General features: G+C 31.3%; 1 protein-coding gene across 1 annotated transcript; it reads left to right on the forward strand.

Moving 5' to 3' along the window:
* Positions 1 to 18,501: 18,501 nt before the first annotated feature.
* Positions 18,502 to 20,489, forward strand: LOC105774704 (chlorophyll a-b binding protein CP29.3, chloroplastic). The gene is made up of 2 exons (XM_012597266.2): positions 18,502 to 19,118; positions 19,964 to 20,489. Exons 1-2 carry the CDS (start codon positions 18,588 to 18,590, stop codon positions 20,279 to 20,281), a joined length of 849 nt encoding a protein of 282 aa, XP_012452720.1. The 5' UTR covers positions 18,502 to 18,587; the 3' UTR covers positions 20,282 to 20,489.
* Positions 20,490 to 21,088: the final 599 nt, after the last annotated feature.

Consider the following 21,088-nt stretch of genomic DNA (forward strand, 5'->3'; position numbering starts at 1 on the left):
TCAATTATGGAAATAAAAATTTCAAAAAATAATTAAAAATCATAAAGTGACAAAATTTAGAAAATGAGAAAAAAAGTAACAAACACTAATAATAGAAATATAAACATTTATTTTATAAATTATAATAATAAAATTAAATATTTTTTATCGATTCATCAATTTTTTATTTTAACCGAATTTTTATTGATTTTATAATATCGAATGAATTAGGCAAACTACTAGTTTTGAGTTGAATCGAATTGTGGCAACCATGCAAATATGAACTAACATATACTCGTTTATTTGAAAACTTAAATTTGGTATATCAAAAAAATAAGAAACTCTAAGAGAAATTATTAAAATTGAAGTGTTGTTTGATAAACTTAAAACCAAAAGAAAAAGAGTAAAAAAGGAGCTTATTTATCCCTAAAGCCTAATTGAGGTTGACTTGATTACGCATCCCAATCAATTACTAAGCGACCAAAAACAAAATGGTATAATTACCGCACGTGCATGCATGAATCACTGCGACAAAATTCCGACACCATCGACTGCACAAACAAAGAATCCCCACCAAAAGGAAAAGATGTCTCAACTTCCTTTTTCTTTTCTGTTGGTTAACTGACATTGGAAACTATTAATCATTAATGTTGGAGTTCATGCCAAAACAATAGATATTAAATCATGATTAGAATAAGTAAAAGAGATGAAGTTGTTCCAATATTTATGAAGAAAACGAATCATTTTTAGGATAAGCTTGTTAATTATTTATCTTAATTACAATTACACTTTCTAATGGTTTGTTTTGGTAGACGGAGATGAAAGAGTGTGAACTACAAAATAGTATGAAGCACAAATGGGTCATCGATGGAAAATTTGGGATAATTAGAAAATATCTTCGTTAAAATGTGAGCAATAAAGTTGGCCTCCACAATTTCTAAATTTTTAGAACCAAGCCTCTATTCAATTCTCCTCTCAATCTATCATGAATGCTTCTCATTAATTTTTAATATAAATAGTGATGTAATTTTTATCTAATTGGAATGCGTAGGTTGATGGGATTCTTTAATATAATATAAATATATTTTATTTATTTATTCAAAATTTAGTACAAATTCAAATATATTATATATTATGTTAACCTTTCATATATATAACTAAAATTGAAATTGTGTTAAAAGTTTGAAAAATAAAATAAAAAGATACATAAATTTTTTAGTTAAAAACATAATTTTCAAAATTATATATTAGTTTTACTTTGAATTTTTTTCTTTTTGAAATTAATTTCAACGTAAGAAAAAATAAACATAAACTATAAATATGAAAGATGACAAAGTATAACACACCAAATTTAAATATTTAAATTAAATCTTATTTTTATAATATTATTTAAATAATTTAGTTTTTTAATGTTCAAAATTAAAACTAACATTTTAAAATTGAAAATTAAATAAAATCCATAACCTTTTTAAAAACGATTTATTTTTAAATATTCAAATTTATAATTTTAAATTTATTACAAATTTTAAGAAATTTTTTATATTATTTTTAAAAATTCTTTAAGAACTTTAAAATATTAAAATTGATATGTTTTAAAATTTTTAAAATATTCTGTAAAAGGTTTAAAACTTTTTAATATTAGAATTGATATTAATGAACGATTATTTTATATAAAATTTTAAAAGTTTCTTTTTAGCATTTTAAACCATTAATAATTGGTTTAATTATTATTTATTGAAATTTATTTTATACTTTTTACCTAATTTTTATAAATTTTGAAAATGTCAATATTATTTTAATAAAATTTATAAAAGAGTGGTAATAAAATTTTAAACATTACTGTAACAAATGTTTTATTTTTTCAGATATTTATTGTTAATAGATTTTAAAATTTTAAAACATCTCGGGTCTAACTTTTATTTTTAAGAAGTGGCTTAGTGTCTGAAGAAAATTGACTTAGTATATGCCTCAATCTTCATCACCCTATTTTTAACTATAAAAGTTGTGATAGTTGACAGTAGCTAATTATCCTATACTCATATCCAAAATAATTGTTTTGTAACAGCCTGGTTTAGACCCTAGTCGGACAGTGATTTCGGGACCATAAATCCGAGTCAGAAAAATATTTTAATATTATTTTTCGTGTCTACAGCATGTTAATTTATATGTGTGAAAATTTCGTGTGAAAATTTTATCGTTTGTGTGCTCGATTTTATAAAAGGACTTAATAGCGTAAAATGAAAAAGTAGCATGGTTTTTGTTAAAGTGCTATATTGTTATGACTTTTATAATGTGGGGTTCTTATGTTCAAATTTGACCATTGAATAATAGCATGGACGGTATTGGGCTTATAATTGACGATTTTATAATGTTTAATTAATGGACAAAATGGCAAATGATATATTATTATAATTAAATAAACAAAACATAAAATAGCCATGCACTCTCATCTTTTTTGGCCGAAAGTTCAAAGAAAAAGAAACCATGATTGCTTAAATAGTTCGACACACTTGGAAGCTTAAATTAGGTATGTAATTTGTTCGGTTTTTGATAATTTTTACATTTTTGATATCGTTGCTTTGTGTTTTATCAAGCTCAAGCTTAAATTTCAGAATTTAATGATGAATTTGAGTTATGCCATTGTTTATTTTGTAAGCTTTGTGATGTTAAATGCTGAAATATGAAAGCTTGATGATAGATAAATATATTTTGTATTGTGATTTTTGATGAATTTGCTTAGTATGGACTAATTTGTGAAAATGAGATATTGAAGGGTTAAAATGTGAAATGAATGAAAGATATGGGCTTATATGAACTATATGAATATTCGGCCAAGCATGAGAAATATGAAATTTTCTGTATTTTGTGATTTTATGAAATAGGGACTAAAATGTCAAAAATGTGAATTTTAGGAGTTAAAGTGCAAAATGCCCTAATTATGTGTTTGTGGTTTGAATTGAATGAAATGTGTTATTAAATAGCCAAATTTGAATTTATATAGATCAAGAACAAAAGAAAACAGAATTAGATCGGGGGAAATCAAAAGTGGTCGAATAGCCGTTTTGGTCCGTTCGTCTTCGTTCGAGGTAAGTTCGTAAGTAAATAAATGCCGTTAAATTTGAATGTATATGTGTTATAAATGTCAAATTGAATTTTAATAAATTTATGTGTAAATGCCGAATTGTTTTTAAGTATGGGAAAATTGTTTACGAGCTTAATTCAATTGAATTACGACATCTGAAAGCCCGTACGAACCATAGGATTCCGTTATGTGATATCGTGTAAGACCACGTCTGGGACATTGGCATCGATTTGGGATTAACGTGTAAGACCATGTCTGAGACATTGGCATCGTATATGATTACGTGTAAGACCCTGTCTGGGACAGTGGCATCGTTATTTGATTGCATATAAGACCACGTCTGGGACGTTGGCATTTGTATGAGTTTTTTGACTTATCCAAGTATCCTTATTGATTCAAAATGGTTCAACATGCAGTGTTAAGTTAAGATCGAGTGTCAAATCGAGTTCAATGGCTCAGTTACATGCGAAATTAAATGTTCATGAAAATAGGTAAGTATAATACTTGAGATGATGATATGAATTATACATGTTAAAGGTGTGACTAATATGTGCATGAGTTTGTTCATGTGCGGCCATATTGATATAACTATGCTAATGTTCATTTGATAATTTATTTGCTTATAACTTACTAGGCAATATAAGCTTACTGTGTGAGTGTTTGTTCGCTATTTTTTTTTTTAGATTTTTGGAAAGCTAGTTACGAGCTCGGGGATCGTCAAGGATGTCTGCCACACTATCGATCTCTATTTCAGTATTTTGAAAGCTTGAAACTTTGAACATATAGCATGTATAGGCTAGCATTTGTTTTGGTTGGTCTCGAAATTTGTATATATATTTAGCCATGCAAAAATGACTCAATCTTCATGTTAATGTTCTAATGTTTAAGTAATTTTGGTCATGATATATGCGTGTAGTAATCTTGATATATAAATGTGTTTTGATTGTTAATGATGTTCATGTTAATGCATTTCAGTCATGGTATAGATTATGTGGTGTGTTTAGAATTTGATTGTAGTATGAAGCAATGATATACATATATATGGCTTATGATTAGTTCACTTTGGTATTTGCTTATTAATTGAGCTTATTATGGAGAAATGTTCCATTATATATATGCTTGTGACGTTTTGAAATATAATTCGGTATTGGACAATGAAAAGCTTGGTCTATAATCGGCTATGAAAGTAGCTCACTTTAAAAGTGTGTTTTTGGTATATGAAACATAGGTTAAATAATGGTTATGTCATTATTTTGGTTGATTATTTAGATGTGAATGGAGATAGTAAATTATATTTATGTTTTATGGTAGTTTGGTTTGGTCATATGAGTTTGAATTTGGGAACCGAATATATAAATAATAATTCGGTTGAGCATAAGTTATTTGGTTGGTTTTAATTCATGTGAATTTGAGATATTATTGATATGATCATTTGTGGCTTAGTTAATTTGATTCGGTTTGTGGTGTCAAATATATATATACATATATTATGTTTGAATGTTTAGTCATGTAAGTTCGGTTGTTAAATGATAAGTATTGAATATGTTTCATGATTGTTTTGATAATTGTTTTGGTACAGATCTAAATGGTAAATGATGATTATGATTTAAATATATTTTGGGTAGCTTAAATGGATAGTTTAAAAAGTATCAAGATAATGTTAAATTTTAAAATAGGTATGCGCATTATACATAAATATACATCAATAATATGTTCGACCAAAGTTGCATTATTACTAAAGTTTCATATGTGATTGCATAATAATTATAGTTATTTAGTTCGAATGACTTTATTGTATGATTGTACGAAGTTACGAAATGTTATGTTTGATTTATCTAATGAATCATATGAATGCCATTAATATTAAAGTTATGTGGTTCGGACATCAACCTGTATTTAATTAACATGATTTGGTAGATGATTGATATTGGATTTAGAAGTTATATGGTATAGAAGTTGATACAATCATGTGTATAAAAATAATAAATGACTATGTTGGTCTGTGTTTTGTCCGGTAATGCCTTGTAACCCTAATTTGACGACGGATACGGGTTAGGGGTGTTACATGTTTTGCAATATATTCTCCAACAATTTGAGATGAAAGTCCTCATAGAGAACATTGTTTTTAGCTTGCTCAAAACTATTCAGTCCAGTGATTTAAACCGTCTTTTTCACTTTCATGGTGTAAATTATAAAAAATGAAAGCATAATATTTCTTTCTACCTGACTCTTTTGAATGTCTCATACATTTTTATGGAAAAAAATCCTAAAAAAGAAAAATTCAAGTTATGACTAATGAGAAAAAATTGAGAATGATAAGAATGTGAAGATATAAGAGAAGGTCTTTGTGAAACCTATATGATTATTATGATAAAATTTCTTCTTCAACAAAGAAAATTTAGAAGACATTGTAGCAGAAAGATGATATTGAAGAAGCTATATCTAAAAAGTATTCCTGTAGCCTGTAACGATTTGACTTTCAGTGGTGTCGAAAATTACGGTTTCGAAATGTTATTTTTGTAAATCATGTTCATAAATATTAATATTTAACATTTATGGGACTAGTATAGAAATATATTAAAATTTGGTCTAGTAATTTTGTTTAAGTGATAGTTAATTACGGTGCAAGTGTAATGATTATAAAGTCAGTGGTATTGGAAAATATGGTTTTGGGACCCTGTTTCCATAAACCGAGTCTGTACATATTTAACTTATTATTTACGTATGAGTATAAAGGTTGATTGAAGTTTGGTTCATTAATTTTGGTACAAGGACTACATTATAAAAGTAGTAAAAGTTAATCGATGTAAATTTTTAATTTGATAAAGCACTAAAATAGCAATTAAACTAAAGTTTAAAATTGTAACCCCCCATACCCGGCCTGGACGTTACGATAGGATCATGGGGATTACATTGTAGAAACAAGAGAATCAAACGTTTAGCTTTAAGGAAAATCAACTTCAACAAACGAATAATTTAATTGAACAACTCTTTTGAAAACACCGCGGCTTCCAGAAATCACAACTTAATTGTATTATTAAAATCAACACCAGTTCACTTGAAAACATTTGTATACTAAAACATTTTGAAAGAATATCAATTAGTCTTGCAGCGAAAAACCTTATAACTTTTTGTATATAGAACTGCGGTTCAATTTAATTATCATAAGTTAAAACACTCTCAGACATTTAAAAACTTTTGCATGATAAAAATCCAAATAATGCTACAAACTAACCAAAGACTAAAATGTCCAAAAAAAAAGTCCACAAAGTCCATAATGAACAAAATAAAAAGTCCATAGCATATAATCTAATATCGTGAAACTCGAGCTCCAAAGTCGTCGTCCAATCCTATGTTGAAGGATTACTTGAAACAAAACATACAAATCATGAGCTTTAGGCCCAGTGTGTGATATGACACATATCTTTAGTACATATAAAAACGTATAACAAACTTTCCAAATATTTCATAACATATGAAAATCTATATGGACCGTATCTTATCATATCATAACATTTCATGTTCTATTGTATTGTAGTGTTTTATATCAGATCAGATCAGACCATAGCATATCATATCGAATCAAATCATAGCATAACATATCATATCCTACCCCCATCCACTACACACTATCTCCATCCAACCAATCGCACCGTATAGGACTACAAGAGTTCATCCATCCAATCACACCAATATGTGGCGGTGTGCCACTCATATATCTGTAGCTGAACTACCATACATAAATTTGCTGTCTAGCCACTATATTTGCAGTATGACTACCATATACACTTCCTCCATCATATCATAACCCACCCCAAACATATGCATATTATAAACATAAAGCGTACATACACATATCATATATCACATGGGACGTTTACACACATATTTCATGTCGATCATATCATAGCATATAGTTAAGTTGTAGCTTATCCTACTTATTATATCTTTTAAACTCATTCATACAAAATTACAAATTAATACTTACAGTTTTTTGACCTCATACGATGCCTATAGACCCAAATGTCAAGTCCCCTAAACAACCCTTAATTGGGCCCAAAAATTGGCCAAAAGGGCTTACACAGTTGTGTCAGCCACACGACCCAAAAAGTTAGCCTGTGTGGTCCACATGGTCTGCAAAATTTCACACGGCCATGTGCTCCACACGGCCAAGCCATACGGGTTGCAAAAACAGACACGACCGTGTGCCCCACATAGCCTGTCACATGGCCTACCACACGACCTAACGCACAGCCTTGTGGAACTGGGCAGTTTCAAAAAATAGCCCCATGTTTCACGATTTATCAAATTTTTATCGCGTTTTAGGGTCGCTTTCACAGACGTGATTGCATAGTCAACTAACTCCGATAATGGGAACTCACAAATCTACAATTACGATACAAATCATACCAACAATATGTCAAAAACCCAATCAACCAACGCCTTAATATAACAAAATTGTAGCCTCCAAAATGAAATTTGAGTCATTACCATTAGGAAAACAGCCACTAAAATGAAACCTACTTTGCTGGAGGGATCGGATTATCGCTTCCTTCGCCTAATCAACACAAGAACATTAATCACTAAAAACAAAAACAACTCTAATATAATCATTACCTTAAGCAAAGAACGATTGAATCAAAATAACATAAATAGAACAATCACACTTACATTTAAATCGTTTACAACAGAAAAGAAGAATCAAAGCAAACCCTACTATGCTCCAACGACAATCAAAAGAAACATCAGCAAGCAAGAAAGAAAGAAAAGAAAAAGATGAGATTTCAAGAAACAAATAGCAAAAGTGAAGAAAATTGTGTAGAGGGGAGAGGGAACAAACGGTTTTAGGAAAAGTGGGAATATAAGGATTTGATAGACTTGAATTTAAAAATAGAATAAAATAAAATAAAATAAAAATAACAAGTTTTTAACTAATCCATCCCCACCTTTTAGTTTTAATAGAGTTTAATTAAAACTCTAACACCTATGCAAAAATATTCCACATTTGCGCATAACAAAATTCAAACTCAAGACCCAAAGAGTAACCAAATACTTAACCACTAAACCACTAGGCTCATCATTGTCATAACCCAATAAAGAAATTAATTTAAGCCCTAAGGTTCCAGCTTAACTTAAAGTCAAAATTAATAGAAAATCCCAAAACAAGGAAATTAAAATTAGGACCTAAAGCAAACTTCCAAAGTACTGATTGTTGAATAAATTGTATAAATTGTATGAATAAATTGAATGGTATAATTGTATAGATTGAAAATTGGAACAAATTGGAAATAATTAGGAAATGATAAAATTGTTGAATAGTCCTTAAAGTTTTAGCTTGTTTCTTGATTTAACTAAGTTCATATGGTATGGTTATATGTATTTGTAATATATTCTTAAATTACGAAATCATTTTTACGTGATTGTAATTTGAATTGTTTATAATTTGGTACAAAGGGTGTGATATGGACTAAATCGTAAAAATGATAAATTGACTGATAAATTGAATATGATGAATTGAAATTTGAGATATTTAATTAATTGATATTTGATCATGACTGATTGGATAGTATTGGTATGAATTTGATTGATCATCAAAAATAGGATTAAATTGAATATTTTGTAAAATATGCATGACCTTGTAATTAATTGTGATTTGAATAGAATTTGATATTATACCATTATTGCATTATTATTCGCAGCTAAAAAAGGTGCAGGATCGTCGAATGGGAAAAGGAAGGCGAGAGTCGACAACGGATGACACGAGCTTTTGATTTGAATTTCTATGACCCGAAACTAATTGTAGTTAAAGCATATTCATGATATATTGCATTATATAATATTAAGGTAAACTATTAATACATATTGAGCTAAAAATGCTAAGTGTGGAAGCAAATATTGAGACATAGACTATATTGAATAGAATAAGAAGTTGTATGATTTAATTGATACACGGAATTGGATATGAATTGTGATAGGATATAATACTGCATGTACCTTGTAACAGACCATTTTTAGTGGTGTCGAAAATAGTAGTTTCGGGATCACAACTTTGATGCGTGAGCTCATAAATATATTTATTTAATATTTACGAGGTTATTAAAGTGTCGTATTAAATTTTGGTTCAGACTTTTCTGAATATCATGGCCGCTCATGAAAGCAAGCTAGGGTCGTCCACCTATATGTTTAAGCTTGAATTTGTAGTGTAATTCTTGAATGGGTGGCCTACACAGAAAAACATAAAAACACACAAGCACAATATGTAGATACGAAAAAAAAAAAAACCAAAAAAATAATCCAAAAACAAGTGCAAAATAGTTCATTATTCAATAGTTACAACCAGCATAAAATAAAAAAAATGCAAAGAATGGCGACTAATAACTATCGTTGGAGTTTGACTTCGAGTCTACTAACGCCTCCCCCTTTCCCTTAATTGCAGCTCACTTGTAGATTCACTGAAGTGGTCGACTACGCAACTCGTCCTCCCTGTGGCTAACAAAAAAGGCCACTTTGGTAGAGAGGTGCTCAAGAACGAGCGCCGCGTCCAAATCATCAACATAGGGATCAGGGTCATCATCCTCCATCTGAACCTCTTCCTCCTCTTCATCTTCTTTATTGTTCCTTCTGTCTTCTTCTTCTTCTCCTCGGAAGGATGCAACTCGTGGTTTCATATAGGTTGTCCAACCGATGCCTCGTCGTGTAATGATCAACATACAGCTTCATTGCTTACATCAACAAAGTGTTGTACTACATCGTTTCCAATAGCTCGTCATGCTGCGTTTGTGTGCCTTCGAATGCCTTCTTTGAAATGGCCTTTTGATGAAAGGCAGGAGGCATCTCTATCTTGTGTTTCCGGTGTTGGTTCCACTCTTGGATTTGTTTTCACTGCATCTCTTTGAATTGAAGGAGCATGGATTGCCTATTATGCTCCATGTGGGACAATGGAATTCCTCAGTTGGTTCCATAACCACCCCCACTTTACAACATAAAGTCATTATTAGGTGTGGAAAATAGATACCAACATTGCGTCCAACCATACACTTCCTCATTTGTTTGTTGATATATGTCCCTAGACATACACACTAGTGCTGCACAATACAATACAACAAGACATCTAGGAAAATGCTAACCATGTTAATGTTAAGCGCAGGCTAACACAGGTAAAAATAAGTTGCAACCACATCTTTGCGATAGGGAACATAATGGATTGATTGAATGAAAAAGGAAAGTCTTTGTATGGTTCTCGCTTCCACTCTCTCCTATTCTCAGTTAAATAACTCAAAATGGTGTCCATGTTGACATTGTCATAAAATTTTAAATCCATAGCAGCAATGTCGTCCTTCTCAAAAAAAATGAAACACCATAATAGTTACAAATCGCTTTAGGGAAAATATAAACTTTTTTTGTTCCGAACATTTACTCGATTATCCTTTGTAAATTTTAAATTGAACTAGAACTCCAAAATGACAGGTATAATTACATGTGGTTTCGACAAAAGATGAAAGTTGTGCCACATATGAAATTAGACTAGATCCCATATTTCTACGCATAAAGAAGAGTCCGAGTCAAACTTGCTTTCAATGATGAATATTCATCCTTGAAAGCATAACAAAAAGAATTTTTAGCTTCTTTTGATTTAAACTTCCTTGGAACAAACTTCGGCGATAGAGGTCGTTCTGGTTGGGATCGAGCCCATTTGGTTTTCCTAGGTGACATTGTATATATATTCTCTATTCAATCAAATAATATAACAACAATAAATTTAACCAACTAGCCTCAACAAGAAATTCAAAATCGTTATCAGCCAAGTTCTTCATCTACTCATACATGCAACAAGTTATTTTTCTAAAATAACAAGTACTTTAAAGAATAAGAGAGTTGGAACTTTTAAACTCAAATGATTGTTGATGTTAAAGACAAAGCGATTCATTCTTGTGATGTTGTACTTCCTAAATCAACGGAGAAAACTTGAAAATTAAGAGACACTAAAAACAACAAAATGCAAATGCAAAGAAAGAGAAGAGATTTGAGGGAAAAACTGAGAGAAAAGTGAAAGTGGGGAGAGTTTTAGGGAGTTAGGGCTTGAAACTAAATAAAATTAGAGTTTTGAGGTGATTTTTGGATTTAAAAAGGATGAAAATATGCTGGTTGTGATACCCAAAACGAGTTTTTTGCAAAAACCGATAGGGGTGTCGCAATAATTCTGAGAGGTTTTAAGTTTTTGAAAAGATAAATTTTGAAAACAAAATAAATTTTTCAGGATTCAATGGATGAGCTTAGAGTTTTATTATGAAAGTTTAAACTTAACTTCGACTTTCATCATTGTTGAGATTAATATATTATAAGTCAAATATGAATCAAGGTATAAAATTTTAAAAGAATCTCTAGTAAATAAAATTACCCTCAGTTTTATATGATTAATTTTGGTCCATATTAAAATCCCCATAATTATTGTAATAAAATTTTAGATGTATAAGTTTCATCTTTGTGATAACCCTTTTATTGTTCACAAAATTTCTGCTTAAATAAAATTAAAAATAAAATAAATTTTATTACTTTAAGTTTTTAATAAAATAAAATTAAAAAAGTATAAATATAATCAATACATTTGTATTAGTATAATAGAATCAATCTGTCAAAAAAGTATAATTAGAATAATATTACAAAATTTAGTTAGGTTTATAATTAAAATATATTTAGGTAAAAAATAAATTTAAACTAAAAATATGCGGTTAAAGCATTTTGAGAGGTCATCGTATTATAGGGGCGAATTAAATTAGCCCTTATTATTAAATAAATCTGTTTAGTTCCTATATTATTAAAAAATTAAACAAATTTATATTATAATAGAATTAATATTTATTATATAAAATTTTTTAATTACAGTTTAATTTTAATCAAAAGATTTTATTTATAAAACCATAAAATTTTAAAAATTAACCTTGTTAAATAATAAATGGTATTTTTATTATTTTAACTTGACTTTATTTTATTGTTTTGGATTATAATTAGTGGATTCAATCTATTTATTTTGCTTTAGATATTGGTAAGTTGAACCAATCAAATGTTATTGCTTAACTAAATGAATCACTTGAACGAAATAGCAATGCTTCATTGATATAAAGATGATGACCATGATGATGTATGGTGGCAGTGTGCATTCCACGTTGTCCATTTTCTCATGAGTACGTGGCTGCGACATGCTCACTTCCCGACAATATTTTCCGACACCAACACGTGTGGAAAATCATGGTTGCTGCCGCTGTACAGCTCATCTATTTGATCATAAAGGATCTTTCAATTTGTTTAATCCTGGAAAGTTCGGAACCAATGACTCAAGATCCAACATTTTTTCGAAAGTGAAAATGGAACTCATTTATTCCAATTAATTTATTGGATTTAAATATAAAATCATAAATTATTTGGGTAAATTATAAAAGAAAATCACTGACTACTAGCCTATTTTTGTTTTGATAATTTTATTGAGTAATATTTTTCTCGTATCTTATTGATAAGAATGTCGGGGTATTTATACATGCGGTTTTAAGTATTGTTACAGTTCATAGCAGGGCCTCACTACTTTGTCTTGATTCTATTGCCTTCGGCATTGACATTCCCTACGAACTCTAGGTTTGTAGGACACGTGTCTATGAAGCAGACAGTCATTCCTAATTTTGGGACTAGCGCTCAGGGCGACTTTCATACTTACTGGACATGTGTTTGGATGGCCTGCGGAGTATGTGGCCCTTCTAGTGAGTCCTTTGAGTGTATGCGAAGTGAGATAGCAATTTTCCCTAGGTTCCTACGAGTTAGGTCTATAACTTTGCCTTCTGAGCTGGGTCTGCAGGCTGGTCTTGCGACCTTGCCCTGTGGGCTCGCTTAAGGTTCTCGCAAGCTGGGTCTATAGCCTTGCCTTGCGAACTGGTATGCCATGTTGTCTATTCGTGGTTGGGTCATAGGTTGAAGGTTCGGATCCTTTCTAGGACTCGGGTCTCAGGTTATTGACATATAACAAATCTAGACTTAAAATTTTCTATTTTAGACATTAACATTGTCAAAATTTAATATTTTAATTGTTCCTTGTTAAATCACTAAAGGTGACATTTTTTTAATTGCTAGTTATACTAGTAGCTGCAAACCTAGATGGTCTTAAATTTGCTTATTTTGTTGGAATATTTTAATCTAGTTATTTTGACTATTTTTACGTATCATTTTTTAAGCTCATCGAGCATTAGTTTTTGTGATCTTAATTGGTAAAGATATTTTGAAGAGTTTTAGTATAGTTGACTTATCTTGTTTAAAGATATTTGCACTTAGTAAAAGTTTAATCGGTGAAAATCTCTTTTTATTTCATGTCATATTAAGTGCTTAAATTGGACGGAATTTTAGTGGTGTAAGTCGACCATACTAGTTGAGATTCACAAGTCTCCAACATTCTATATTGAAGATTTGTTTATTGTTTTATTTGTTGAAATGGGCAGTTGCTAATAGCTAATAAAAACAAAGTGCTTGAATGGAAGTGATGGTTGCGGTGACCATTGAAGGTGACACTGAGATAAGAACAAAGAAAACAAGAACACAATGAATTGCTTATGCAGTTCGGTTTCCTACGTCTATAAAGCCTAAATCAATGAGTAAATCATCTATTTTTCAACACAATACAACAAGTGATTCAAGTCCTATCACACCCAGATAGAGCAACCTTACTTTTGTACCTAAAGATCTAGATCACTCACCTCTAAGTTCCCCCATGAAAACTTAGGCAGTAAGCACAGCTTGTTTGCTCTCTCAAAAATACATTCCACTATAAACAAATAAGTACTCTCAATCCTCAATGCAAAACCTATACTAGTCTCTTTAATATATAAATGTTTCAAGACTTGCTAACATACTAGATAAATTACAATCAATTCCCCTATTAAACAACAACTAACATAGCAAGATACAATATAATAATAAAGGCCAATTTGAAAAGGATTGTTGGAGATAAGTCTTCAATGTTATCTCGATTCGATCTCCATAATCTTAGCGATCCTATTCTTGATCTAATTCAATCGAATTTTCAGGATAAATTACTTCAAATGGATCGATCTTTATAAATGAGCTTTCATACAATCATACTTTCACAATATCAACATCATTCAAAGCCCAAATATTTTGTTTCAACAATTGTCAACATCAAATATGAAAGTAATAGAGTTTGTCGCAATGCTAGTCATAGTGGCCACTACCGTTGGCACTTTGACAGTCAATTTAAAAACTTGCCTCAATATTATTTTTGAGTTTCAAGAGCAATGATTTGTTCAATTGAGAAACTTGTTGTGAGTGCATTTTGGATAGTAAACAAATTGTTTTAATCAATTTGTGATTAAGCTTTTAAGAGGGAAATACTTAATGGGAGAGTGCATCTAGATGATTGCATAGGGCTAAAGTTGCAATATGGTAAATGAGTTTAGTTTAAATCTTGTCTTGGACTATTGAATTATATAGTAAATTACTATCTAGATAATGTCCATTAATGTAAGAAGAGGTTCTGAACTATGTAAGTAATTAGTGTGTTAATTGTTTTATTTTTTTAATTTTAGTTGTAGCTTTAGTTCTGAATTATGTAAGTAATTAGTATGCTAATTGTTTTATTTTTTTAATTTTAGTTGTAGCTTGCAACTCTCGACGCAAATGACTAGTAACTCAACACTAACAGTTGGTATTAGAGTAAGACATTAAACAAAGTTGGTAAAGATCTTACTATTGAATTGTTGAGACATGAAAGAAAGCTCAATCTCTAAACCCTTATGCTCGAGGGCTCCAATTACGCTTACTAGAAAGAACGCATGAGGGCATTTATTAAATCCATAGGTAAACGGGCATGGAGAACAGTATTTATTGGTTGGGAGCCACCACTTTCTATTGTAAAAGAACAACTACAAAGCTTTGAATGCCGGGTTTTTTACATAAATAGGTTGAAAAATAAAAAAATTTACTGAAATAGGGTGTCAGAAAAAGTATTTACCAAAATGGGTTACTTTTTTCATTGGAGCCTATTAGATAGGCGCCAATGAATAAAATAATAATAATTTTTTTTTTGAATAAAATATTTTTTTACTTTTTCGGGTTAGTATAAAACCCGTATAATACATAGTATTGGCGCCTATCTGGAGGCGCCAATGGTGGTGCCTACCTGGGAGGCGCCAATGGTGGTGCCATTCGAGAGGCGCCAATGGGCCGGCCGAACTGGACAAAATTCAGCCCATATTTTGGGCGGGCCCGCCTAGAGTCGGGCCAAAATTTTTTGGGCCGGCCCGCCCATGGATGTGTCTAGGCGCCAATGAAGGCCTCATAAATTTAGGATTATGTTATAAATTTTGTGTTTGTAATTATTTAAAATTTAATTTATTAGTAATAAATTACTAAATTACTAATAAGTTACTAATAAATTTATAACATAATCCTAATTTACTAACAAATTAATTATAAAATAATTACAATATTCATACAAAAATTACAATATTACAATATATACCGACATTACAATATTCATACAAAATTATAATATTACAATATTCATACAAAAAATTGCAATATTCATACAAAATTATAATATTACAATATTCATACAAAAAATTACAATATTCATACTAAATATAGATAATTTATAATTAATAATTAATAACAAAAATATTGCAATTTTATATGAATATTGTAATTTTGTAATTTTGTATGAATATTGTAATATTATAATTTTGTATGAATATTGAATGTCGTATATATTGTAATATTGTAATTTTTGTATGAATATTGTAATTATTTTATAATTAATTTGTTAGTAATTTAAGATTATGTTATAAATTTATTAGTAACTTATTAGTAATATAGTAATTTATTACTAATAAATTAAATTTTAAATAATTACAAACACAAAATTTATAACATAATCCTAAATTTATGAGGCCTTCTACGCCATAGACTGTCCATGGGTGGGTGCCCGGCCGATGGCCCGCCAGAAATATAGGAGGGTTCGCCGAATACAATAAATATATTTTTATTTTTATTTTTAAAATACTTTTTTATTTTTAAAAATTTTTGGTGTTTATTTAAAAATGGGCGGGCGGGCCGGGCTTGGGCATATGATTTTTCGGCCAGGGCTGGATAAAATTTTAGGCCCATATTTCGAGCCGGCCTAGGAGTCGGGCCGAAATTTTTGGGTCCGCCCGCCCATGGACGAGGTCTAGTAATGGCGCCTCTATAAGGCACCTTCATTGGCGCCTCTCTATGAGGCACCTTCATTGGCGCCTACCTGATAGGCGCCACCCGACCCGACCCGACCCGTTGACCGTATTTTGACCCGTATTTTTTTAAAAAAATTATTAAAAAATATAAAAAAATATTTTATTCAAAAAAAATTTTATTATTATTTTATTCATTGGCGCCTATCTAATAGGCTCCAATGAAAAAAGTAACCCATTTTGGTAAATACTTTTTCTGACACCCTATTTGAGTAATTTTTTTTTTTTTCAACCTATTTATGTAAAAAACCCAATAACAGAGTCAACCCCAAGATTTGAAGTGGATATCAAATTACACCTCTACTCGTGAGGCTTGGAACATACTTGAGACAACAACTAGATTCGAGACTCCCAAATTTTTCCCTTGGTGAGGAGTATTCTAATGCAGAGTTCATAATCAAAAAAAATTCAAAAGGAATAACCAAAATAAATCAAATAAGTCTAAAAAACCAAGGGTAACATAAACTCTCACTAGGAGCAATAATAACAGACAAAAAATTTGCTTCAAACAACAACTCAGCTTCATCAACCTTCAAATCCATCCAAAAAATACCTCATATCTCCTCATTTTTATTCAAAAGAAGTGTCAAAACATCATTTCCAGGGAGTGAGCTAACAAATCACTTCGCAAGGCTTTTTCTCGATCTCTAATTTGCTGGATGGTCCTGATCTCAAAATGTCGAGCAATAACACAGTTGTGAGAGTTAATAAAGGCAGAAAGACGCTCAACAATCCTTTGATTGAACCCTTCTAGGTCGCTCGCAGGACCTACTATAGTGGTCACTTCAGGAGCTGCTGTTGTAGTCTTAGTCGCAGACTCTTCTTATTCTCTTTCAGGTTGATCCTCAGGGGCTACAAAAGTATGCTTGCCTTTAAGCCATTTTTGAGAGAACCTCAACTCAACAACAGTTCTCTCAAGTTGCTCAGTAGCTCGAACAATTCTATGATTCTGCTTTTGAACGATTTGAGAAATCAAGGAGGGCAATGGGATTAGGTGCCTCACATGTAACTTTTCTACGTGCTTGGTGATTTCCTCATAAATGATTTGACTGAGGTTAAAGTCGACCATTTCTACTACCTCTTTTTTAGCACAGCAGCATTCTTGCTTACCACATCACTCTGAGTGTTTGGTAACCAATTCCTTGTTACAATTGCACACAAGGTAGCTTTTGCAGTGCTTAGAGATAAGGCATGTATTGGACCCTTCAAAGGCCAAGTTGGATTAATTTTATTGGTGATGATAGAGGCAGTAATGTCCTCAGATTCTTCAAGCTCTATCATATTTGCATAGTAACAGTTTAGTACTTTTTTTATCAGCTCAGGATTAGAATCATACCACCTTTCTAGAACATGGACTTTGTAGAATAGTTGTCCTTGGTCACAACCTGTCTAATATAGGGCTTAACAAAACTATCTGACCCCATAATCCCATTATTCTCTAACAAAATGTCTATACCATACTCAACAAAACTACTCTCATCTATGTTATGTATTGAATAAAACTTTTCGTAAGCAAGGAAAGATACCTTTTAGAATAAGAAACAGTAAACTAAACTTGATTAATTAAAGAATTAGACCTATCCCGAAACTCGATTTAGAAAAAAAATCCGCCCTATTAGATTGGGTCAAATCAAAGCTTGAATTTTAATGTTTTATAATTAAATTTAAAACAATTTTTAGGAATAAATAAAACATTGATTATTAGTAAATATGAATTTGAGTCTGACGGAATCAAGGCACTTGTTTGGTTATATTGAATCCTTAAATCTATGCTTGAAAATGACAAAAGAACCTTGAATTACCCTACAAAATAATAAGGTGAAGAAGCCATCAATCATCCAACCTCACCCTCAAAGGGATAAGGCACAAATAAGGGCCCTAAAATTCTCATTCCCATCCATCAATTCATAAAATAAAAGAAATGCAACAAAATTTTGAGGAAAAAAAAGACTTGAAAAAGCATACATTAAGACAAGCTTCCTACACTTTTAAAATAATTTTTTTAATTTTAATCAATCGATTAAAAAACTTAACAAGTCATTTTTAAAAAATTAATATTCTAATATTTTAATCTCACTTTTTTTTTTCTCTAAAATCTAAATCCTTGGTTGATAATGAATGAAATGATTTCTGATGTATCATTGTCTACATGTTTTTTACCCTATAATATATATTTCAAGCTTGGTCTAGTTGTAGACCTATAACTCTTCAGTTACACCACGAGCACCACCAGCTAATCCCCATCCATGGCCATCACCACCTCCGCAGCTGCCACGGCGTCACATTTCTTCGGGACTCGTATTTACAACCCTAACCTGATAAGCTCTGGTCGAATCCAAGCTAGGTTTGGGTTTAGTTTTGGCACCAAGAAAGCACCACCACCACCACCACCACAACCCAAAAAAGCAGCCCCGAAACCACCATCCGACCGCCTTGTTTGGTTCCCCAATGCGAGCGCACCGGAATGGCTAGACGGGACAATGATAGGAGACCGAGGGTTCGATCCTTTCGGCTTTGCTAAACCAGCAGAATACTTGCAATTTGATTTGGACTCATTGGACCAGAACTTGGCCAAGAATGAGGCTGGTGAGATAATCGGGGTGATTACGGAGACAGCAGAGCTGAAGCCGACACCGTTTCAACCGTACACAGAGGTCTTCGGGTTGCAAAGGTTTAGAGAATGTGAACTGATTCATGGAAGATGGGCGATGTTGGGAACTCTTGGTGCCATTGCTGTTGAGGCACTCACTGGAGTTGCATGGCAAGACGCAGGAAAGGTAAGTTGTATAATGTACCATGTTCCACGCAATTTTACGTATAATAATAACAATAATAATAATTTTACATTATATTATGACCTCTTTAAAATGTAGATTTTTAGGCATCCCCGGCCCATAATTTTTCAAAATAGGATGTCTCACCCGAAAAATAAAGGACTAATTCAAAATTTTTAAAAAAATTCAAACAATTTATTTTAAACAAAACACTGTAATTTTTCTATTTGGATATAGCGGTAACCATATCCAAATATGAGGTTAATATGATTGTACTAGGTAAACGTATCACAAAAGCCCTTATACTAAGAATTAGATAGCATTTTGTGTCCTTTATTCAGAAATGAATAAATTAGTCCCTGTACGTTAAATAAAAAAGCATACTAATCATTCTATTAAAAATTTCAACCATTTTTACTGTTAAAAACTGGTGTTACTAACAAAATAACCAAACAGTTACGCATGGCGTGTCACATGTGCCTCAAGAAAATTTAACCAAACTAGTTTGCTCTTTGATTTAATGTACGAGGACTAATTTACCCATTTTTTAAAATAGATGAGATAAAATACAATTTGACTCTTAATACAAAATCATCTATGGTAATTATACTCATTCTAGCTTATAATTTATTTTATTCCTTATCCAAGCTTCAGCCCAACGTGATACCTGTTCAATTTTTGAATAGGTATAATTGTCATAAATTTTTTTGAAAGAATTTCTCAGCTATATGTACAAAATTTAAGCATGGAGATGACAATGATATTCATGTGAATATTTTGTATTTAAAATGCTGAATTTTGTTAAATATTCCATTGTTTTGTTGTTATTTATGAATTTTCAATTTCAGGTTGAATTAGTGGAAGGATCATCTTACTTAGGGCAACCACTTCCATTCTCGTTGACCACATTAATATGGATTGAAGTATTGGTAATTGGTTACATAGAGTTTCAAAGAAATAGTGTACTTGAGCCTGAGAAAAGGCTCTACCCAGGTGGCTATTTTGATCCACTTGGGTTAGCCTCTGATCCTGACAAAATTGATAACCTTAAATTGGCTGAAATCAAGCATTCAAGGCTTGCTATGGTTGCTTTTCTTATATTTGGACTCCAAGCTGCAATTACTGGAAAAGGTCCTATTAGCTTCATTGCTAGCTTTAGCAGTTGATCATAGGTCGATTTACCGCCCCCCCATTCGGATATTCATGATTTTCTATTTTTATATAAAAATTTGATGTATTGATAAATTCTATTGTTGGAATTTCGAGACATTTTAATGTCATCTTTATGTAAGTTTTCGTGTTTTGTCATGTCATATTGGCCATGTTGATTACACTTAGAAATGGCAATAAATTAAATACCTACAATTTCTATAACACCTGAATATGGATCCCATTTACTTCTTTTAAAATCTGAATCGATTTATTATACATGTTAAACCCAAAATTTACCATCCAAATTTCTAAATAAAATATCCCTTCTATCATCATACAATAACTATTTCAATTTAATATATCACATAATTTTAAAATATTTTTTAAATGTAAATAAAAAATAGATTTAGACATCTCGAATCGGATGAGGATAGAAATTAGATATCAAAATCTGAATAACATCCAAGGGAAAGAAAAACAAATTTGTTGAGTAATATTTTCTCGTGTTATATTAAGGGAAACAGAGGGGATATTTATACACATTCCTATTGCTACTATTACAGCTCATAATAGAGCTCACTATTTTGTCTTGGTCTTTGGGCCGAAGGTATTGACATTCCCTATTCCTGATGCTAACATTCTCTAGGTCTCTTTCGGCTTATTGGACGCTTGCCTGCAGAGCACGCGGTCCTTTCTGATCCTGGGACTGACTATCTCAGCAAACCTTGCACTTGCCAATCACGAGCGGGGATCCCTTTCGCTGACATGGCTCGCGACCTTGCCTCAACGAAGCTTACGCAAGCTCTCCTCTTAATTGTGAG

The sequence above is a fragment of the Gossypium raimondii genome, chromosome 6 (assembly GCF_025698545.1).
Source record: "Gossypium raimondii isolate GPD5lz chromosome 6, ASM2569854v1, whole genome shotgun sequence".
NCBI lineage: Eukaryota > Viridiplantae > Streptophyta > Magnoliopsida > Malvales > Malvaceae > Gossypium > Gossypium raimondii.